Below are 24,823 nucleotides of genomic sequence, written 5' to 3' on the forward strand. Positions count from 1 at the left end.
AAAGTTAGGACTGCTTAACAGTTAACACAAGAAACACCATAAGAGGCAGCTCTTTACACCTCCATTACTTAATCTCACCCTGCCTCATCTCTGCCATCATACCTCCTCTAGTTTATCAGACAGCCACACCTCGCATGAGTTAGATGATTCCACCCCTCCCACTGACCTCAACTTCCTGCCACATTAGTCAGCAAACTGCCGTTTCCTGAAAGGCCATGATTATAGCGGCCCCCGTGAGCCATATTTCACCGGAGCTAGTTGGCTCCACTGAGATTTATAGAGCAGCTGTGGGGCCTGACTGACACCTGCAGCCTCCAGAGGCTGGGCTGTCAACACCAGCGGGAGGCTGGCTGTATCTGTCTGTACTTGTGATGTTAGGTTAGATGAACATCATGAGATGTCTCAAAAAAAAAAATCAGGAACAATTTGTTTCTGCATGACAGCGTAGAGCAAAGAATGTTATGATGTTTTTTTGTGTTTGTATGAATCAGTGTTTGCGGGCAATTTTACTGACTTTATTAATGGATTCAAAGACATTCAGTTGTCTATTTAATTTACTAATTCAGATTATGCTTCATCTTTGAATTATCATCTTAAAACTACAATTATCACACCTGCTGCCTTAAATACCAAACATATGAGAGCTCCTTAGGCTTCTTAATTGGATATACACCGCAAGGTCACTGGGTATCTTATCTAAGCTGGTGTACACGACAGCTTTTTTCATTAATTAAGTGATTGCAATAGAAATTGAAGGATCAAAATTCACTGACGCTTAGAAAAACGTTTAGAAAAACAGCAAAAATATGTCCTAATTTGTTTAAAAGATGGAGGATTTTAAAGAAATCTGGATTTTCTTTTACAAATGGGATTTCGACAGGTTTGGTCTATTGTGTGTGGCTCCACTGCTCGGCCCTGGCACTGAGCTCCAAGCATCGGCTCCTGTGACAAGCTGTAGACAGATCGACTGCAGGCCCAAAAATGGATTTCACATATCCTGCTTAAGCCCGGTTTTCTGGCCGACAGATCGAAAGCAGCCTAACTCATGCGCTTGGTATTCTCAGTGTGCGTGGTGTGTATGAAGCCTTGTCGAGTCCTGAGCCAAGTACAGAGTAGGAAGCCCAGGAGGTGTTTAGCTGTGGAAATATTATGTGTTGAAATTAAGGCAGCAGAGATGCTGTTCATGCTGACATTTTGACAGCATCTTTCAAATCTTAGTGGAAAGCCTGCCATGTCATCTGTCCTCTGGTGCCTTTGTCAACCAGTTTAGCCAAATCCAATAAGAAATATATGGATGCCTTAGCGGTGCATCACATATGTTGTTTAGACTGATAGAAAAACAAACAGTACACGTTTTTTTCTCCAAGCATTAACACCGTGTCTTCCGTGAACCCTGATACGTCCTGTCATGGATTTTTCAGCTTCTCTCCCCCTCCTCCTCCTCCCTGGCATGGCTCTGTTTAGTTTGGAGAGCGAGAAACTGGATATGAGGTGGTAATAGCCAATATGTCTTCAGACCATTTGAGCTAATGTTTGCTATGAGACATTGTAACTGGAACAGAGCAATACATTACTTTCAAAGTGAAACTAAGTGAAACTGTTCCTGCCATAAATCAAAGCAAGACATTTCAGTGTCAACACAAGCTAAAAGGCAGTGAATAGGCTGCCAGTCCTTACAGTGACAGTCTTTATTATTTATAATACTTACAATTAAAGCTGCCCTAATCAATATTTTTATATTAAAAATGAATGAAAGCACTGTGTACAATGTAAAAGTTGCTACAAACCCACAGAGAATTATTTTACTAGCACTTTTCAGCTAACTGTTTTAGTTTTGCCAGTGAACACAGTGGGGACAAATATTTCCAATAGTAGTTGGTGGAGACCAAAACAGAGCTAAAACGAGAGTGAAAATTGGACTTGCATTTATCATTGGCCAAAAACACGACTCCAAACGAATGCTAATGTTGGTCTGTGTCTGCTAAATGTGTACGGGCAACTTTTTGCTAACACATTAGCTATATCAACTTAATAAGGCAATAATCTGTCAAAAGTGTATTATTTTCCGCTTGTTGTTGTGGTGTTAGTCCAAGTGGCAGAAAGCTAACAAAAAAAAATCAAATGCAGCTTTAAGTTGTACAATTAATTAGGTTAATTATTATTCCATTTTTATTTTACTTATGTACTTAAGATAGAGATGAGAGTTACATGTACCTAAAAAGTCAGCAGAATTAGCATTGTTTGCTTAAAGTCTTGAGGACCTGAAGATGATGCAAATTCCCTGTGTGGAATCAGATGAAGTGGTATTATGTGACTCAGACCACTTCCTTTGGTGAAGTTTCAGACTCTTCTCTTTAACTGCATGTTTGCTAATGTTTCTTTTTGCTCAGGACCTCAGAGGTTTGATCTGTTGAGATTTTGATGAGCAAGTAGCTTAAAGTGTATGCCTTTACTCTAGACAAACACACACACACACACACACACACACACACACACACACACACACACACACACACACACACAAAAACACACAGATGGTATTATTAACCCATGGGCACAGCAGACTCACTCAGATGGATTGTACATCATCAACAACATTTTCGCTGTATGTTAGAGTTATCTGTCATCTCAGGGCTTGTTGTCTGGTTGAGACAAAGCGAGGGATTTGTTACCACAAGGATTTTTGTGCAGTTCACTTATTGATCAGCTCGCCAGTTGACACATGGCAAGGTTGGGTTGTTGAATTGCAAGAAACAAAGGGACATTCTGAGCTCAGAGGGAAAAAAAGTTAAAATGCATTTATCTCACAGATATTTTACTCCATTATCATTGTCTGCCATCTTGTTTGCAGGCTTAAGCTAAACTTCACAGTATTCATGAAATGAAGATTCTAAATTAGGCATATGGCTTTTTCAGTTCTAAAAATAAGGTATCATCTGCACTACTTTGTAGTGTTTCCATTGCCCAGGGCTTAGGGCTGGTAATATGGAGCAATAGTTAGCTGTGACTTCACACAGTTCTCTGTTTCCTTACAAGAGAACCCTGTGCAGCCCGTGTGTATGTTGTACAGATGCAGTCCAAGGAAAATGTTGCTGCTTTACTGTCAGGTAAGCTGGCTAATCGTTGATGTACTGGATCCTCCACTTGCTAATTGGCTTAGCTGGAGCTTACCCTAAAGTCCCTCCGCGTGCCTTTCATTATGACAGAAAGCAAACAGGTTTCATGAGCAACCTGATGTAACGCAAACTTTCCCTCTGCCAGTTTCAATAAAGAGACTGAGTGATTTTCATGTAAGTGGCCGCTGACAGGAAATTACTGTCATAAATCAATTATTGCTGTTATTGAGAGGATGTGAAATAACTCAAGCAACACAAGCTTGATGAGGATGAAGATCACTGCACGTTTAGCTGGCTTAGTTTCCGAAATCCAGTCCATTATAAAATAATTTCTTAATACCTACTATTAGTTATTCATATTAAAGCTGCACAAATTTAATTTTTTCATATGAACAATGGATCAAATGACAGCGTGTAATGTCAAAGTGGTCACTCATAGTGACTAACCCACAGAAAAATTATCCAACTCTGCATTCCATTTAAGTTTTATTTAGAGTTTTTAGTAGGGATGGGGATCATTAATTTTTATTGATATTGATACCATTATTGAGACTGCTTAACGATCCGAGTCATTATCGATCCCACTATTAATACTTTACTATTATTTGGTGACGGTTATTTGGTAAGACCAGACCCAACAGACATGAGGATGACCTGTATGAGGAAAATATCATATTGATATTGTTGTTTTTAAATTATAGGATTAGAATTTAATATTTTAAATACAACTGTTGTTTCTAGAGCAGCTACATTAATGTTTACAACAGCAAATAAACTCAATATCTGACATCACAATACTGAGTGACGATTAGAAAGAATAAAAAACTCCGTCTGTATCAGTCCTTCCTCCTCCTCTCTGCTGTTATTCACTGCCTGCAGGTAACGTTACTTGGTCGAAGGAGGAGTGGCTGGTTTGTCTCAGCCAGCAGCAGATTTTACAACAATGTGCCAAATTTTAAGACCACAGTGGTGCCATCACTGAAAAAAAGAAAAGAGTTTTCTTATCCATCGCATTTCAAGTTAAATCAGATTTGATGCTCCAGACATAATGTTACATTATAGGACCCGCTAGTCTCGATAGCAGTATTGATAAGCTCGGACCTTATTGATTTTCGGGTTTTGAGGAATTGTGGAACTGGGTCCTTTTAGAACTGGGTATCGACCCCTATCCCTAGTTTTTAGCATCTTTCAGCTTGTTGTTTTGGTTTTACAGCCTGCAGCTTTAATGTTATGATTCACTCTCACCGTTCTCCTTCAAGATCCAGCAGGCAGCTGATTTGGGCCACAAAGATACCTATCCATCACCAAACTGTACTCCGACAAAGTTAGCAGGAAGCTGGTGAAGATAGCGGAGCAGCTATCACCTAAAGGGCCAGATATTTCCCTCAGAAGTTGGTAAGAACATTAGATAGTCAGCTAGAAATACAACTTCAAATGAATGCTACTGCCCGCTGGATGGGCAATTAGGCTACTGTTTGATACCAATGTCGCCGCAACTTTAGTTTTGTGTTTACAGCTTGTTCTGCTGCCCATGACAAAAAAATCAATGAATGCTGGTTTAAAGTTTATTTTAAAAGCATTACTGTATGCAGCTTGAGTTTGACATGTAATGGGGGCAACGCCAAAGGTAAGGTTGGGCGATCGCCTCGAGATCACCAATTGGCAATCTGATCGCCAGGGGTCGGTGTTACATTGCAGCAAGTCAGTGAAATGCCAGCATGGAAGAAACACAGTGTTTCCCGTACGTTCATGCTGAACGGCACATATTGATTTTAGACTAGGCCTATTTAAAATTGTATTTGATTGCAAAGCGCTGTAGCGCATTCGTGCAGCACATCCTCTCGCTCGTCCCTCTCTCTCTCCCTCATGAGCACAGCTGCACAAATCTGTCCAACACAACGCTGTCAATGTTGGAGACCCAGCTTAAAAAAAAGTTATTAGCAAGTATGTAAGGAGCATAGCTAATAAAGAGAGGTAAGTTTATGTTAGAATACACAGTTACACAGTCATTCTGTGGGAACTAAACTGAACTGAACACTGAAACAGGCTTATTAACTTTAAGAGAAACCAGCAGAAACATCTGTAAATGCACACTACAGTGTTTCCCACATAATTACCGTGTAACTATGGAGCCTCACACGCGCGCCGGGGAGAAGGAGGGTACAATCGATAGCAGTTGTACAGTGTGTCAGCTTTAACATATCCGTCTCTGACTTTGACAGCGTTGTGTTCTCAGAGATAACTTCAGTGCATTAGTTTTTCTATAAGCACACGTCTCCCTTTCAATGTGTTTGTGTGAGAGAGAGAGGGAGGGAGCAAGCGGAGGTGCTGAGTGAATCTATGCACTGTGCGCTGCTCTACAATGAATATTGATTTTACTCATATTAAATAGTAGGATTTATAGTATGTGGCGGTCAGCGTTGATATTGTGGCATGTCATGTCGCCACAAATAAATCAATGAATGGGAAACACTGCAGTGGGGTGCAAATAGAGATTGCTTTTATGTCTGATAGTGAGTTAAAATTACCTTACGATCGGCGCTTTGAAAAACCAATAGCTGATCATCCCTTCAATCATCGATAAGTGATGTAATCGCCAATCAGAACAACCCTAGCTAGTGTTGTTGTCAAGACCGCCCAACCCGAGACCAAGTCAAGACCAAGACCGGTTCCCCACTACATGACACACAATAAAATGTGGAACGAGGTACTTCTCAAATTGATCTGAAAGATACACATTCCCATTAAAACACCCACATACAAACACTAAGAGCTGAAATCAACTTCAACGCTCCTTTTCCATGTTTACCAGGGGGACAGTCGTTAACAGTTACAACACATTTTTAATTAGGGTTATTGGTTGCATTTAAAGAAATACGTTTTACATCCAATCAAAGTTAGGATGTTAACAAATAAATCTGACAATGCACAAGAAATGTATTGATATTCCCAAAGCTATGGTCTTGACTGGTATTGAAATAAAATCCAGAGTCCTCAATGTCCGAGACCGAGACAAGACCGAGTACAAATGCGGTCAAGTCCGAGACAAGACCAAGACCATCAATACGTGGTCTTAAGACCGGTCTCGAATACTAACACACTAACCCTAGCCACAAGTTTGTTTCCCTAAGTTCCTTTCTTACAGTCCATGTTCTCTCCACTGACCTCAAACAACCAAATATCTCTGTCAGGTCAATTTCTTCAGCCCACCTTTGTGCGTCACAGCCTCAGGCCATCCTTCTCTCCCGATCCCAGGCGTGTTAGCTTCAGCAACCTGATTAGAGGGGGCAGATAGAGGAGATTCCTTGAAGAAACTGGGACAAATCCTTAAAATGCCTGCCAGCCGTGCCCCAGACGTCTGCATGAGGGAAGACTGTGAGGCCCCAAACTCCACCTTGATTTAGCTTTCAGAGGTTGAGAAACAAGAACTCAGAAATTCTACACACTAATCACAGCTGGCACTTCAAATTGATTTCTGTCACACTTGCGAAGACCTCTCCATGCACTCACTAGGTTTTAAGAGCAAGTGCTCTCCTTTCAGTGTAGTCTCAAAAGCGTCAGAGGCAGACACGAAGTGCACAGATACTTTATTATACACAGTGTGCAGGATTTTTTTAACCACAGTTACGACACCTGATACTTTCTGTATCATCAGCACTCTATCTTAGGCAGGTGTAAACTTGTGAAAATATTAAACCAGCACAGTCTCCAGTGTCCTGCAATATAGAATTTAAGGTTGGCGAAAAGTTTTGTTTTGCCCTGTTTGCGTTAATGTAACATTGAGTTGATGCTGAGGAAACTTTAGTAGATTATTTCTGTCGAGCTGTTGGTTTGTTTAGCCTTAACATGAGGCAGATGTTGTTTGAAGCTGATCTTGTCCATCAAAGCATCACATGTCAAGTTATTTGTTTGACATCAAGCTGTTGAAGAGTTTACTATAGACACACTTTCATTTTGACCCTTTAAAGTTCAAAACCAAAAGCTATTTAATTTACAACCATCTATGAAAATGAAAAGCAGCAAATCTTCACATTTGCGAAGCTGAAACCAGTGAATGGTATTTGTGCTTGAAAAATGTTAATAATATTCTTTTAATCGACAAATCAAATAATTGACTAATCGTTGCAGCTTCATGAAAAATGTCAGGCCTTTCAGTATTTGTGGGCTTTTGGGCTGTTTCTACTGCATGTTTGAGTCATTCATGTTTTAACTCACTTGTCAGAGATTTGGGTGTGTCATGCTAGCAGTTGCTAATGTAGCCTTCATCTGCTAGCCTCAAGCATACTGTAGATGAGGAGCGGGCTACCGAGGTCCAGTAAGCTCACTTCCTTCTAACCCCCCAGATTTGTTTTGTCTCAATGTGGAAGCCCTTATAGGCCTAACCGATGCTGCCTCAAGTGACATCACTTGAGGCATCAGAGGTCACACTGCTTCCTATGGAGCCACAAAAGGCTTTAGCATACACAACTTTTTCAACTTTTTCACACATGCAGAAGTAGACCCAGACCTCTCTTATCTACTGTGTTCGGAGGAGTCCATCTAAGGACTGAGTTGATTAAATGATGGAACAACTTGCTGCCTACATTAGGTATTAATGAATAATTTGGTTGTCTGTTTGTATTCACGTCTGCCATGTGTTTATTACGTGTATCTTAATGCACAAATATTTTCCCATTAATATAATAAAATTTGTTTATTTAATTAACAGTAGCAAGCATGTTTAGATATACATTGTTTAACATATTAAGTAATTAAGGCAAGGGAGTGAAAACGCTTCTTGTTTTGTCTTGGTGAGGTCAGTAGTGGAAAACAGTGGCGTCTTTGGTAGTGAAGGCTACATAGAAAATTTGGGTGCTGTTTAAAAGAAACTTGGATCCCTATAATATTTTAAAGATTGGAGAGAGATTGCTTGTGGTGTGATATGAGCAACCAGCACCGAGTACCGTATTCAAGAGCACATGCAAGAAAAATTTATTTTTGACAAGTATGTGTGGTGAGTGAAAGAGGAGTGAAAGAGCACAGGGAGCTTCCTCCCACACACAGCTGCTGTATCGATCTGCTGGACAGCAACTGGGCTTTCAGCTCCCGGTTTGGCAGGAAAGATTTTCAGACAGCCTTGTCATACAACTTCCTTCAACGGCTGTGTTTACATGTGGTAACGTGGCCACACATAGTTTTATGTCTTACTGAGGTTTGCCTGTTTACCTGTGGTCATGAATAATTGAGAATATTTACTGAGGCTTTTGAGCAGCAGTGGGTTACTTCATTATACATGTGAAATAAATGATGCTGTTGTGCTTTTAGTACTGGATGCTTACCTTAAACACTGCTCAGTTATATCTAGGGCTGGACAATAAAACAATAAAAATAATTATAATGATATATTTTTTTCAATAACAATATAACAAATGTTCAATAAATATTCAATAAATGTTTGATTTTATTCACTTGAATCACACACAGGACAGGACTGCATTTTTTCATTATATATTTTGTTGAGGAAAAATTATTTTTTATTATTATTTCATTTTACTCCTGCATATTTGTTGACTAAGATTTTATCATAATTGTTTTGAATGTTCTGCCTTAGATTTGTTAAGTGATCCTGTTTGGCTATAAAGAAGAGTTTAAACCACAATTAACCATCAGGTTTCTTCAAATTTCACTCAGGCTCAAAACTCAGGCTTTACACTCAAAAGAAATAAGGATTTGAAACATATTGTGATAATTTATTGATATCAAAAGACATGCATCTTTTTGTCGTGATAACATTTCTGACCATATTGTCCAGCCCTAGTTTTATGTTACAGTAACAGTAGTAGTGTACATGGCAATAACTGTAAGTAGAGAAAGCAGTTTTGTCAAGATAAAGGTATTGTCTTCTTAGTCAGAACTGGAAGCATTACTTTACAGTTAAACTCATATGGTAATAAAAACTTCTAGTTCTGCAGGATCTGGTCATTAGTCAGTGATCGTAGATCCACCCAGTAGCATCAGGACTTTGACTTGTTCTCTTTTTAAGGCTGCTAGTCATAATTATTTACAATATCAGTTTATCTGCAGAAGTTTTTCTTGATAGCTTTTTTTTTTCAGTCTGCATAATGTTTTAAAATGTTTTCCCCTTAAAAGTTTGTGTAAACTTTGCATTTCAGAAGCTATAACCAACGAATTTGAGTTTTTTTGGCCTAAAATACAATTTTCACAACAGCTTACTTTTCTTTCTTTCGATCGTGTTATTATTAATTAACCAATTGTTGCAGCCATAGGCTAATTCTCTTGTCTCCGCCTTTTGTGAAACAGGCTTTGTATGTTGGACATACAAAGCTCCCATCTTTCCTCAAGCAATCCAGGATGAAAATGTCAACAAGAACAATGCAGTACATTAATTCTCATTAGGGTTAGATTATTTAAATACCAACAATGTTTCAGTTTTGTTTGCTCCTGTATGAATTTAGTTCTTTTGTTTGCAGATGGTGAAAAATTTTTCGTAATTTTTATTCATGTTAATTGTGTTTGTGGTTCTCTGCTGCCAATTAAAATTATTTCGGTTTGATAAAAGCTTTATAAGATAAAACAGATTGACTTCATGTGTGTTTCTATACACCCAGTAATGAACAATGCATTTTCTCAATCCCTACAACCCTGATTCCTTTATGGCTATGTCGTTATGTAGTTCAAATGTTAGCTCACTATGAAAGATGACGTGAGGCGAAGGTCAGTGCGACCATTGACCCCATTAGTTTCTGTACGTTCTGCCTTCTGTAGCAGAGCTGTACAAATCTTACAAGTGTCACAGTTGAAGACAGCCAGCGCTATTTGAGACCTCAACCTGTAGGCAGATCCCAAAGGCAGCCACAGAGCTCAGAGACTGGGAGGCTATCACAAATGTGAGTAATAGTCCTGAATTACTGTCAATGTCTGGAAGCCCGTCTGCTGAAGAAAACCATGGTGAGCTCTTTGTGGAGATCCTCGGAATAACAGTGTCTAGGTATCTACCTCATCATACTGATGCTCTGTTGGACACTCGCGGCCCTGCAGCTGCCTCTTGGCAGGTCCAGGCCGCTGAGCTGACACAGTGCTTGATACAAATTCAGAGTGGCTGAGGACCTCAGTGAGGAGACATTGTTCTTGATGCTGGGCTCTGAAATACAGTAATACAGAAAAAAAGGGATTCTTAAATTAAATGTCTACATATAGTACAAACATGAAATATATATCAAATACAATATATTCTTCTTACTCAACCAGATCTGAAGTTAATTAGGTAATTAGCCTGTTCAGTTCTGTTAATGGATCTCTTTATATTTTGGACAATATTCAAAGCACTTCAATCTCTCCAAAATTCATCAGTCAAGACTTGTGTTTGGTTGTTCATATAATCATCAAATGAAACGGTGATACAATGGATGTTGCCAAAAATTGTGCTGAGATTTGAGGCCACCCCCTGAATTGAGAATTGGCCGATTGTTGAGGATTACTGAGCTGTGCCGGCTTTAGAATAATGCTTTGTGGAGTCAGCTCACACGACGACAATCCCTTTTCCATCTGCATTTTACTCAAGCAGCTTCAATGTCAAGCCCGTGGGTTGCATTCAAATGGCATCTGAGTATGTTGTAAAGTAACTTGGGCCTTTATCTCTACAGTCTGGTAAAGCTCCTAATGACGATAAGCAAACTCAACAAACAATGAAACAAAGATTCACAACCGAGGACACAACATTTTATTATGCTGTGGGTTTTCTCAGCGTTGTTGAATAAGAGAGTTGGCTAGAACCGGCACGCCAGCAATAATATCTGACCCACGGGCAGATTACTTTGATAGCAGAAATAAATAAATTGATATCGGCTGTTGCTGAAATAGATCTCAGTCATGATAGATACAGTTACTCACACAATCACTTCCTCTTAAGTAATTGTGCCTCCAAAATAAAAGCGTGAGAACGTTTTTTGCAGTAATGCTTTATGTTGAGTTGATTGAGAGCTTTTACTTTGAAGAGTTCTGAAGGATATGTAAAAGAGACTCTGGCATGCTTGACACACCTCTGAAAAAGCCGTCAGTAAATGCGTGATTGGATTCCCCTGAATTTCCTCAGGGAAATGAAAATAAGCGTCCATAGCTTTATGAATGCGGATCAAACGCCGGGAAGCACACACACTGCAGCACATGCGTTATTGTGAGAATGTGTAAAAGTGTCCTCATAATCAATTTGTTTAATAACGGAAAAACCAACTGAGCTAAACAGGAACACAAGTATACAAGGACTTTAAGTAATTCGACTTTGCTGTGGGCTGCCATGTAATGGCTTGAAAAAAATTTGGATATTTAAACATATATAAATATCCACAGGCCAAATTTTACATAAAGATTTATATATCAATAATATATATTATTGATATATCAATCTTAATGTTGTGATAGCATGTACTGTCCAAATATTTTGACAAATGGATTAAATTGAATTAGGGTTCTTTGTGTGTGCTTAATTTTGGAGGGAAAGGGGACTGCTCCCATAAGGTAGAATAAATTCACAGTATGTATACATTTAGATTTTTCTCATGCTTCTATTGTCATAATTACTCAAATCCTAATGCTATCTTATGTTAAGACATATTCACATTAACATGCACAACAATGAGTGCCAGAAGCTGAAGAAAGAAGTTTGGTCAATAGTGCAAAATAATCATAAAAAGGCAACCACTTGCATTCAGCTAAACATTTTATTACATATTAATTCAAAGGCGAGGCGTCTTCAAAGATATTCATTTCACCTCCTACAGGGAGAGAAAGATGGTAAATAGCAGGCCAGGAAAGGCATACAAGTGTTCAAAATAGCCATTGCATTCTTCCACCGCAAATGTAGGAAGAAAAGGAGATCTGGACCATAGATCTGGAAACTCGTTCGTTTTTGGTGAGGGCTCCATCACTGTCAAAAGCAGACTATGTCATAGGCCCCAGAGGAGACCGGGTCTTGAGTTGAGTTGAGCATGTCAGAGAGAACTGGGAGGGATCAAGAAAGATTAAACAGTGTTAGGGTTAAGACATTGAACGACACAGATTAAAGACACATTAAAAGGCGATGCTTTCCAAACATTTTCACGAGGTTGCAATTACAGAAGTGAGTGTAGACTCCTACAGTTAGGTACATACATATTTGGACAGGCATGATTTCTGTTATTTTGTACCCCAGTACAGAATTTAAAATGATTAAATATAGACTGCAAAATTCCTTAAATTTGTGGGTATTTTCAGATGTGTTAAGTGAAGCACATAGTAATTATAGCCATTTGACATTTGCCAATTTCAGAGGACCAAAGTTTATTGGACAAGTTTCAATAAACCTAAATGAAATTGTCACATTTACTACTACTTGGTGGTAGGGCTGACCCCGAATAGTCGAAGATTCAACGCTTCGATGGGCAGAGCCTGATTCGACTGTCAATCTTACAGTCGAAGCTTCGCAGCGAAACAAGGATCATGCCATTTTGGCTAAATGGGGGTGCTCAACGTCACTTTTCTCCCAACAAGTTAATATACAGCCAATTACAATATACATTTCAACGTTTGATGCTGTAAATAAATATGTAAAAAGAATAAAACTTTCAATAAATGTTTTTGAAGTGTGTGAATAAATCCAAAATTGTAACCCTAACCCTGGGGCATCAGTGCGCATGTGTAAGTGTATCGTGTATGTGTGCAGTGGAGGAACACTTGCTGAAGAGACGGAGCCCCAGCCTCACTGGTGTTGTGCCGAGTTGTCCGATCCTCACAAGACTTTCGGAAAATTTATCAGAGTTGATGAACCACATAAAGAATATTTTATTTATCCTTTTTAAATAGCTGGCTACTTGAAATAGACCTGCAAGGAACCGTGATGTGCATGCAGTTGTTGGCAGCAGTAATGCACGTAAAACTCTGCACAGGACCGGTGAAGGACAGGCGAGAGAGAGAGAGAGAGCGCCTCAGTTTAGCTGGAAATTGACAGGGTCAGTTAACTGAAAAGAGACTGCAGCTCTGCAGCTTCTCAAGATTAATGCGGCACTACCGTGTCCAAATGATATATCTGTATAAATCCCAAACCATTCCTTAGACCTGTAGGATGGCCCAACACCTAAACTCCTCCTTCCTCCAATTACAATGGTTTGGACATTGTGTTCCTCACCATCAGGAATCAGGGGTTAATCCCCAGAAACATTTCAGCGGTTCCTGATACGTGTGACCACCACTAGGCAACACCGTGTGAATGTGTGTGGTGACAAGCAATCTCCCTAATAACAAAAGTAACACCACAGAAAGAACCTATACAATCTAATGTAATAAATGCAGTCCACACCAGCTCAGTCATAAATTCCTAGTTTATGTTGCCTATAATGTTGAGTTGTTTTTTTTTACGCTGTCATGGAGGTGTAAATTCAATTTTATGTTTTAGCATTAGGGTCATAGTTGGTGGTGGTGGCGGAGGTGGTGTGGCACTGAGCATTATATTCAGAGGTGTTTCTCACAGTCACCCCTCATGTGTGTAAATAAACAAATTATTGAATTAACACATTTACAAAAATTCATGAAAGTAGAATTCATGGCACGGCTGTTGTATTGCGTTACATTACATTACATTACATTGTAAAGTTTCACCTAATAGTATATACAACACAATGAAGACCAGTAGCTGAAAGGAAGGATGTGTAAGTAGCTCAAATTAATTGTAAGTCTAATGTAGACTATTTACATATTGGTTTAAATGTGGAAGAGAGCTTGTCTGGGTTATTGTTGGTGGGTATGGTATTTGCACTCCACTACTCTTTAAATATACAATTTTGGCATGTTTCTGCGAAGCCTTAATACATAGTTGCCAGTTTATTAGGTACACCGAGTTTTATTTTATAATCCTACCGTCATGAATGTTTGTTGATTCAACTATGATTATTTTGGAGTATACAGAAAGTTACCTTGTGGCTTTTTGGATCCTTTGTAGATAATCGGTTTGTTAAGTCAGTCTCCCATTGTTTCACATGTGAAAAATACAGTATATGAAATAATTATTTGCAGTTATACTTTCTTTTAATGTAATATTCTCATTTAGGCTATGCTGCTGATTTTTACACCAGTCACTGATGCACCGTCTAACATGTTGTGTGTTAACCAAGTTAACCAAGGAACAACCTTGCAGCAATCAAGCTAGCCATGTTTTGTAGTTCAGCTAGTTACTGTTAATTGTAATCAGGAAGTGTACCAATACGGTGTTGGTAGCTTTAACTGTAAATTTAAAAACCAAAGATTTGTATGCCATTAAACTTGAAGAACTTTGAGGTAAATGTTGACATTGGTTATGGTAGCTAGTGCAAGTGTTGGTCAGGTTAGCTAACTGCACACTGTGATGCAAGAATCTAACTAGCTACATAGACTGTATATAAAAACTAGCTATTATCTTACTATAAACATGAACTAAATCTTGCTACATTAAATACAACTATTGATTAGATTCAGCTGATGGGTTAAACTTTTTTAACATTTTGGGAAATAGATTGCTTTCTTGCAGAGTTAGATGAGAAGATCGAGATCAATGCTATTCATTATCTGCCTTTCAATAAGAAGTTACAATCAGGAGACAGTAAGCTAAGCTTAGGACAAAGACTGAAGGCAGAGTGAAACAGCTGCTTCATATTTAACGAACGAACAAGAGAGTGGTATTACTTTTCTCATCTAATTCTCAGCAAAAAAGCATTTCGAACTATTCCTTTAATGGCCCATCTTTCCCCACTTTAGTTTCTTTTTCTGAGGAAGAGGAGGGCTTAAATCAACTGTGTTGTGCTAAATATAAAGCTAACTAAAGTTAAGTGTAAAGCGTGGTCTAAATACATAAACACATAGCACATACTCAGCCTCTTAATAGGCTTATCACAGTATTTGCAGCGAAAACCAAAGCAGCCTTCCATCATGAAGAGCTGCTCTGCCCATAAATCAAGCTGGAGATTACACACTTTATAGTTATTGTCTATTAGTATATTTACTAATAGACAATAACTATAAAGTGTTACTATATTTTAGACAGCAAATAAGTCTTTAATATCTGTAGTGCAAGAAACATACAAGCGTTTGTTAGTTTAACCAGTGTATTTTAAACTTATGCAGGTTGTACACTAAACACCCACGTCAGACTGTTACCATCCAGTCTCTGTCAGTGTCCTATATATATGTGTTATTCTCATCCTTTTCTGGGAATTTGTCTAAATTCACATACTTCAGTGTGTTTCCATGACGTGTGTTTTGTCTTTCGCTCGCTCCATCACAGTGTGGCTCATTGAAACTGCATTGTCTTTCCAGGTGGCGAGCGTAACTGTGGAGTGCATGAGCTGATCTGCATCAGAAAAGGTAGGGCAGATCAGAGCTCTAAGAGGTTGACCTTGGACCCCACACTGCATCCCCCCCTCCCCCCCAAGTCCACCTCCTTCATCACCATTTATCACTGTGAAACTGTCATTGTTAACACTTTAAAGCTCATCCTTGTTCCACTGTTGAGGTGCTGCTGTCTTCACAGTTGTAGTTTGTTTTAGCCTTGTGTGTTTATTGTTTGTTTGTCAACTGAAAATGTTTAAATTAACTTCACCTAAATTTAATTTCAAATGTCACATTCTCAGACCAATTAAAAGAAAGGAGCTTATAGGCATGGAACATTGCTTTTTTCCGTGTACTGATATTTGTTAGTTTGTCTATGCTGTACAGCTAGCAAATTACAGTATAAAATTTTGTACATATGAAATATATACATACAAGGTAAGAAGTACAGGTAATAAGTAGGTAATAAATGTGTGTTAAGGAGGGACATAGAAATAAGTTACATGGAAAGTATTTCTTAATCACCCAGTACCTATGGAATTACATGGTACAGTCATGGAACAACCTGGTTTTGCCTATATGTCCTTCAACAATAGTCTTTTACAAAACATAAAACACATGCAATTTTCCAAAGTACTTTTTCTGAAATAATGATTCATATTAAATGATACCATTACTAACCTTTTTTACCAATTTTTCCTGTACTGTCACCTAGTAACAATCACTGTATACCATAATAGTTAAGAAGGTACAGACACTGTAATTTATTATGTCTTCTCTTCTTGCAATGTTTATTGATACCGTGTATATAATTACACTGTAATTATGAGGCTGCAATCTGAAGTGTGACTGTTTTGGTAACAGATTTATATTAATTAATTTTGTAAAGAAGGCCAAAAAGGATAAACCACACTCCAATATATGGTAGGGCTGGACAATAAAACAATAACAATAATTATCGCAATATAATTTTTTTCAATAACAATATAACTAGTGTTTAATAAATATTCAATAAATGTTTGATTTTATTCACTTGAATCATACACTAACTAGGACATTTTTTATTAAGATTTTTATTTTGTTGAGGAAAAAGGAATGATAAAAGCTTTTACTTAATTTACTCATGCATATTTGTTGACAAAGATTTTATCATAATTGTTTTGAATGTTCTACCTCAGATTTGTGAAGTGATCCACTGTTTGGCCTCAAGCGTTGACCATAAAGAAGATTTAACCATCAGGTCTCTTCAACCTTCACTGAGGAACAAAAATCTGCCTTTAAATTTGAAACAAATGTTTGATATTTATCGTGATAATTATCGATATCGAAAGAAATTTAACTTTTTATCGTGATAACATTTTTGCCCATATCGTCCAGCCTTAATATATGGGTTATTCTGAAAAGATTTTTTTTTTCAACAACTACTACTTCTCACTGAAGAGAGTAGACATGATTTTTAGTTAGTGTGACTGCTTATATTCAAGGTCACAATGGTGCAGCAGTCTTAAAAGTTCTAACCAGCTTTTAACAAATGAGGCTATTTAGAATAATCATAATGTTGCATGTTCAGTCAGAGCACTCAGTGCCTCTCATTGCCATTGAAGTATTCATAAGATGGAAATAGATGACTCTTTTGGAAACCAAATAAAAAGCACCCGTAGATTCAGAGGTTGCTTCATCACAGTGTACGAACCCGCTAAATTGCCTGGTTGTGTAAGTGTGTGTGCATGTGTTTCATAATTTGGGTAATCTCATTTGTTTTTGTGATTGTTAAAGATTAATTTTAGAGGTGTGTGTGTGCGTGTGTGTTTGCGTGGACAGGTCAGGTTTGTGGCTACACAGTGTAGGTATTGTGCTTCGGAGCGTTGTCTGAGCATGTGTAGGCGTGTGTAGGGTGGGAGTGCTGGTGAGAGTGCTTATGCCTGTGGAGTGTGTGGGTGTCCTTGTGGTTTTGAGATGGTTTCATGCTTTTTGACATTCAACATGGAAACTGTTTCTATGTGGACAGAACGCAACAAAGACAACAAAGATGGGCATCAATGAGCAGGCAAAAATACCAAGAGTGTCAACGGTGACAATAAAGTACTCCAACCTGCAGACGGGACTAAAGGAAATTTATATTAGTTTTCTACTTCCGTACAGTAGCTTTTCCTTGTTAAATATTCACGTGCAAATACCTTCATTAACTCTGCTGAAAACACCTAAACATTACTAACACAGCGTCATCAACCATCCCATATATTTATTAAGCCACGTACCTGATTTAATTCGCCATGGCAACAGGGTCAGCTGCGCAGCCCAGATGTCCTTTCCCCAGCAAAGTCCTCTTGCTCCAGCTGGGAGATCTATAAGTGCTCTCAGGCATTGTGGGCGATGTAGTTCTTTCAGTTTGTCCTGTGTCCTACCATAAAATCCCTGTCTCACTCTCACTGTCATTGCTGAGACCGTTCAAACAAATCATCTTTTGGCAATCATCAATCAAGCTGTCAGAGGGGCTTTTTGTTTAAGCAACATGCGTAGGTGTGTCTTTGATCATCTGGATAATGATGTTAACATTATAAACATGCTCTTTGTTGGTTCAAGATGTACAGTATATGTAGCCAGTGTAGTTTTCTTCTAGACCTGACCTTGACTGTCAGATCCAGTCAAGGTCACACAAGCCAGAGATGAGGAATGAATGCTTCTAATAGAAGCTGGATAGGACTTCTGTTTGCACTGCGCACCATGACTTTCTATGACTTCCATTCCTTCTATTTGTTAAATACAAATAAGGGTCATTGTGTCCTTAGACCATGGTAGGTGATTGGTATTGTAATTGCCCTCCAAATTCAGGCATGATGCTTCTTCCTGTCATTCAGCTATGTTAGCATAAGTTAAGAAAACATGGTGTTTCCAATCCAATCCAGCCTAGTTGTTAATCACTAATATCTAGTTTCTGCCTTCCATCTGAGCGTCTAATTGCAATCAGTTGTTGCACCAGATGAAAATCTATCAAACCTGACTGCACTCAACGACTGCCCTCTGAACACAGTCTGTGTGAAACTCTGTTTAATGTTAATTAATGAAAAGAAAGCAAAGTGTCAACATTTATCTCCATTTATTGATTGTCTGAGCAAAGAGCAAACAAAGAGACCGTTGTTGTGGAAAAGGTGTGTGGTACATTTTATAACCATTACATGGTTGCTTCCCCACATTATCGTTCTCTGAGCTTCTTGTGTAACAAAGTCTGCTATTGTTTAATCTTCCTGTGAGTCATCGTTCAGTCCCCCACACATTATCTAAGGGCTGTTCTCAGTATGTTAATGGCATACAGTAGATTTGGTCGTATTAGCTAAAACTGCATTTTTCTCGGTTCTACTTTGCTCACAAATATACTATAAATTGTCCTGTGATATTTCTTTCTTATTGTTCAATATAGTCAATTATATAATCAAGTATTTTTACTTAGGGTCATTTCCAGTTAGTTCCACTTAGTGGCTGCAGGTCTGAATAACAAATACGAAGGATCTTGCCCCACAGTATGAGGTAAGGTGAGAATCTAAAGGCTGAAAAGAGCAGTGAAATGATAAAGAGCAGTGAGCTTCTGTTTCATAAAATCAAACGGGAAAATGAGAAATAGTTAGACATCACCTACACTGTGTTTCTACACTTTTATTAATCAAAAGTAAAGAGAGAAACTGTCTGTGGATTTCTGTGATTGAATATTGTTTTCCCTGTTTGAACCAGTCGGGGGAATTAAACCGAGCAGGATCCCGATCCATCTGGGCTGTGAATAATTCAGTCAACAGTGAAAAGCTGGTACAGTGTGAGCAGACAGGCATTCCCACGGGAGAACGCCTGCTGCTCCCACCTCACCACGTGACCAAACACTGTGGGCTACCCACAATAAGACCGGCTCATTACAGCCCAGGTATATTTAACGGAGAGAACCAACATCTGCTCAAAACATGTTGGGTTTATTTTGTTTGTTTTTGTAGTTTTTTTTAACCTGAAACACCTCTCAAAAAGTACAGGAAGTTGGAAATAACAGCACAGCAGGTTGTGTAGAATTCTTATCTAGTTCTTCATGGGTGAGCGAACGAGTCTGGCTGTAAATATGTAAGTTGTAAGTATGTTAGTTGGATCTAATTAAGCATGAATACATGCGTGTGTGTGTGTTACTACACTACTAATACACTTAGCAAAGTTTCCTGTTATGTCTCATTTACTTCATCCAGTCTTTCCAGAAACATAATAAAGACTTGGTTACAGACCAGAGTCCAGCTAATTGCTACAGGCATTATATTGGCATTTTAAATAACAGAAAGCATCATCATCATCATTGATGGGAAAAACAAGATGTCATCTGAGTACACTTTCTTGCCAAATGAGCTCATTATCTTCCATCAGTACCAAAGCAGTCATTTGGTTTAATTGAACAAAATGGACTACACATATAGTGATTAACGTGTTGAAAGCTTAATTCTTCACTGCAACTGAGCTCAACAGCAAATTGAGGAGCGAACAATGTAGTCTTTCTAATTGCACTAACAAATCTGTTGTACCTTTCCCCTTTGCTCTCTCTTTTATCACTTCTTACTTCTTCTTACTTTCATGAACCCTCAGTGAATGTATTGGACATGTTGCTAATGTAGAGGCTCAAGTACTTTATGTAAGCATATTCTTCTTCTTATTTAACACTTGATTTCCAGCTTACCACCTAACTGTGAAGTACTAACAGTAAGGTGGTCTGTAACTGTAAGTCCATACATGATACTACATCATCAGGTGTACTACACAGAGGGATAAAGTAGTTGTATAATGTCTTTCGTGGTTCTGAATTAAATGATGGCCATTGGTTGCATTATGGGAGTTGTTGGATCTAGTGTTTTAGGAGCTTGGCCCAGACTGGCGTCTAAAAATCAGGATAAAAAATCTCTCTCTTATGAGTTGCCCAACTTTATGGAAGTGTAATATTAATACAATGGAGTAAGTCTGTATTTTAACTATTATTATTATTGCTATTGATTATTTTCAAACACATTTTAAGTCAGCAGAACTTGTTGTTATTGTACAGCCTTTTCAGTGGTGCATTTTCCCTCTCCACTGCCTCCCACAATCCAAATCCCTGTCACCATCGTCTTATTGGTGTTGGAGAGAATACAGAGAGTGTTGCACACGTTTGCTTTGTCTGTCACAAACTTTGTGGGAAAAGGTTTATAAGCAGTGTTCCTTTTAACAATCCTGGGTGCGGCCTGCATGCTACACTGTGAATACAAACCTCCTCTGCAACATTGAGAAACAAGACATTTCATCAAATAATGCACCGCATTATTTGCCTCTGTTCTGATCCCTATTGTCGTTAGTGACCACATTTCGTGCACATCACCACGCGTGATGTGACAATTTTATTATCATTTGCAAAAACAAAATCATCCTGAATAAGTATTTGCAATGAGTCTCTATAATGGCTTTAACATGGGGCTGTTTACTGCTATTGCACAGAATAGTTACTGCCTCATAGCCTTTAGTAGCATCTGAATAGCATGGGAGCGGTTCCCTCCCCAAATTATGGAGGATGCCTAATCTATTAGTTGGAAAACGTGTCCCTACTTGTTGCACAAGAAGTTCCACTAATAGCATTAAACAAGATTATGTCTGTGTGTTGATGTCACAAGTTTGAACAAATAGTGGAGAACAGGAAAGCATTATGTTCTGACAGCTAATAGTCTCCCCCTGTGGCCACACTGGATAATGACAAAACATCAAAGGTGTTGGAAGAGATGGAAGCCGGCTTTCACCAGTCAAAAGCTCCCTCAGATTGTCTTCTGGGTTTTCAAATCCTTTCTGCATGTCTAATGATGTTTTTTCCTCATACCACACTGTATCTATTCATGTGTGGCACTCGCCGTTGTGTTTAATGAGATCTGACTTGCCCGTGTGTCTGGAGTCTGGAGTGACGTTGCACCAGAAGATGTTGCTATGGCAACCAACCGGTTGTGTTGCTCTCATCAACTTGTTTTCTGTCTATCCTGGCCCTATTCAGTCTACCTGCCTCTGTCTCTCTCATATGTCTTGAACTGATGAAGTTTTTATTTAACCTCAGGGAAACCAAACCAGTGCACTACTCTCAGAACAAAGGTTCATTAAACTGTAAACGTGCATCATGCTGCCTTTAAACATAAACCAACCACATATATTTTAGTATTAACAAAAACTAATTCACATAACATAGGACTGATGGCCTTTTACCTCAATATATGCATTTTCAGCACCAGTATTCATGCTATAAATTTCATATTAGCTTATTTACTTACTTTACTCCTACAAATAAAAAGAAATAATAGTGCAACAGTTTCAGAAAAACACCTACTGGCTTTTTTGCCGAGAGTTAGAAGAGAAGAGTAATACCACTCGCATGTCTGTATGCTGAAGTATAAAACTTCACCAGCCAGCAGATGGTTAGCATAGCTTAGCATAAAGACTGTAAACAGCTAGCCTGGTTCTGTCCAAAGTTAACTATATCCTTCTACTAACACTGCTAAAGCTCACTAATAACCACATTATATCTTGTTGGTTTACTTTGCTGTTGCTTGATATTTAACAGGCAGACTTGAAAGTGGTATCTCTAAGTGAATAAGTTATTGTTCCCTAAATGTCAAACTCTTGATTTAACAGGAACAGAGAACAAGTAGAAACATCTTTTTTGTCACTTAAAGCATTTGCGTTTATTAGCAGTATTCATTTTGAGAAATACTGTCACTATAAATACCATTAGCATTACATAGAGGCTATAATGATCTTGGACATGGTCTGATTTGTTTACCAAAATTATACAAACGTTTCTTGACTATAGTGTGCCGATTTTTAAAATGCCAAACAAACGCAATTTTAACTTAAGTTTCTGTGTCTCAGTCTCTCCAGAGGTGCTGGGGTTTCTGACAGCCATCGGACTCTTCATCATCCTCATGACCCTCCTGTTCTGGTACCTCAGCAACAAGTTGGCACTAGAGAACCCAGGGAGCCTTCAGTGCCTTGATGACTTCAGGAAAAAATCAGAGCTGCAAGGTGGGCCCGCATCATTTACACATCTGTACTTTTCTGCAGTTTCTGTGCTCACAGTTTCACGCCACATTTCATCAAATGGGATTTTGATGCTTCTGGGAAAGGTTGGCTGGTATCACCGGCTACAGGACCCAGTTGTGAACTATGTGCCTACGGTAGTTGCCACTCCTACACTGTTTTTGGTGTGTTTAAACATCTCTGGTTTTAGCCACAAGTAATTTCCATAGAAAACAGCCAGAATTCTGGCATATAACATTTAGAGATTGTGCCTGTTTGGAACTTAATATAAATATAAAGGGTGCTCACCGTCATGTCTTTTTGATGGTCTCCATTCATCTGACAACTGAGAACATGACTGCTGTTGCATGCCACACTTAACCAAAAATAGATGCACTTAAATGCAACATAAACCTGTGTTTTTGTAACATACTAAAACTAGAGAACCCCTCAGTAATCATTACTACATTATTACAAGTGTACTGTGTGCTCATGGGTCGGATCACACTCATCTTCAAATTCGGCCTTCCTTTTGATCTCAAGTTTTGTTGTCATTTGGTGATTTTGTTGACATATAAAGTTTACATTTTGCCATGATGACACCAAGAGAGAAGGGGAAAACAATCCCAGCCAAGGTGTCGCGGCTGGTAAAGTTTCACAAGATTCTCCCCTCATTGTTCAGATATTGAACCCCAGGCTCCTCCAGGACCCAAGATAAGCCACTCTGTAAAAATATGGACCCATCCCACTGACTACAGCATGAGGTCTGACCGCTGCATGGGGACATTTTCCATGGGGACTGGCCTTTCTCAACCCATGAGGGGATTACTGTTGCTGACAGATGTAGGTCTGTTTACATGTCGTCCATTCACAGGACTTCAGAAGTTTAAAAGGTTGGTGGCCCCAGGGAGCCAGCACAGGGAGTTGACTCTACCCCGTGGAGCCACCTGGTAAACAGTTAAAAACAAAGGTTGGCCGTATAAAGCGTATAAAAAGGCGATTGTTTTTGGTGTCTGGGACTTTTCCTATTTGTCTTCTTGCACAATGATTGTTTTAACGGAAACATGGGACAATTATGCTTATTTTTCAAAAATTGTGTTAAATTGTAATGTTAGCTACTGAAAGAAGATTTTCTTCTGTCCTTTCTGTACTCAGACTGGTATTTTTTAGAATGGCATTGGTTTTGAGAGATTTTATTCTTTATGCTTTATGGTCTGAAACTTTGGAGAGATTTTTCAGTCTGCATTCGAAATGTTACAGCGCAGCTCTGTCTGGAGTCATTTTAAAGCTCTGCTGCCTCTTGCTGGAATACATGTGAAGCTACAACTGGTGTTTCAGTGGTTGGTCGGTGAAAACGCAAGTATGTTGTAGTGACTGTTTGTAGTGAATTGACAAATACAACATTTTCAAAAATACATTTAACTGTAGGGACCCAGTTCACATACTGCATATATTATTATTATTGTATAGATATCATTAATACGTGCCAATAATATTCTTGACATTTTTCAGGAAGATAATGATTGTGCATCACCAATCAGATTGCTTTGTTGCTTTCCTTTTTGTATTTTTAATTTCCCCCTTGTGTATTTATGTGTGAATGGGCCAACCATAAGAAATACTTCTCAGCAGCAGTCCAAATCAATGCCACCACCCATTTGTTACTATAGCATCAAAATGACCACTGAAGAAACTATTTAAGTTTCACAAAGACATCAGTTTTCTATTGGACTGCATTACATCCAACTTCCAGAATTCATTAACAGTATATTACTTCTATTCCTATAAATATATTGTTGCATAACAGTGCACTTTGTTGCATAATATGTCTTACTTCTGATTATGGACAGAGCTGTATGGCAACATTAGTGATGCAAACAACTGTAATGTGTTGGAATGATGTTGTGGCCATAATCACATCTGTTGTTACAAGTCATCCAAAGCAGCATTCACATGTTCTTTATCCATCTGCTGGTTTCCATATGCTTTAAGCCTCTCAGGCATCTTTTATTGGTGCACAAAACAATCATCAATGGACTAGCACTGAGTACTTTTCAGACAGGCTTTTAATGTATACTCCCTTTAGGGAGGATATGTCGCTCTAGTGAGGACAAAGAACTATGGGGAGGTGGCATTTGGTGTCTATGGTCCTTGCCTCTGGAACAGCCTGTCAGAGGAGCTGAGGGCATCACAATCTGTTAACACCTGTAAAAGGAATCTACCTATGTACCTTTTTAGCTTAACATTACCTTAATCAATTCTATTTTAATTTACCCTCTTCTACCATGTTTCTTATTTACTAGATCATTAGTTCCTTATTATTTCCACTATTATTG

At 38.6% G+C, this 24,823-nt stretch overlaps 1 protein-coding gene across 1 annotated transcript in view; it reads left to right on the forward strand.

Annotated features, from left to right (window-relative positions):
* Window positions 1-15,439: 15,439 nt before the first annotated feature.
* The window catches only part of syt14a (synaptotagmin XIVa), a 32,685-nt gene continuing 23,301 nt past the window's right edge, over window positions 15,440-24,823 (forward strand). The window contains exons 1-2 of the mRNA XM_038729828.1: window positions 15,440-15,482; window positions 22,341-22,493. Coding sequence (XP_038585756.1) covers window positions 22,394-22,493 — 100 coding nt within the window. The 5' untranslated portion in view covers window positions 15,440-15,482; window positions 22,341-22,393. The remainder of the gene's footprint in view (window positions 15,483-22,340; window positions 22,494-24,823) is intronic.

This window comes from Micropterus salmoides, unplaced genomic scaffold, assembly GCF_014851395.1.
Source record: "Micropterus salmoides isolate LMB-PRFRI ecotype aquatic unplaced genomic scaffold, ASM1485139v1 Ms_hic_scaffold_19, whole genome shotgun sequence".
Lineage (NCBI taxonomy): Eukaryota > Metazoa > Chordata > Actinopteri > Centrarchiformes > Centrarchidae > Micropterus > Micropterus salmoides.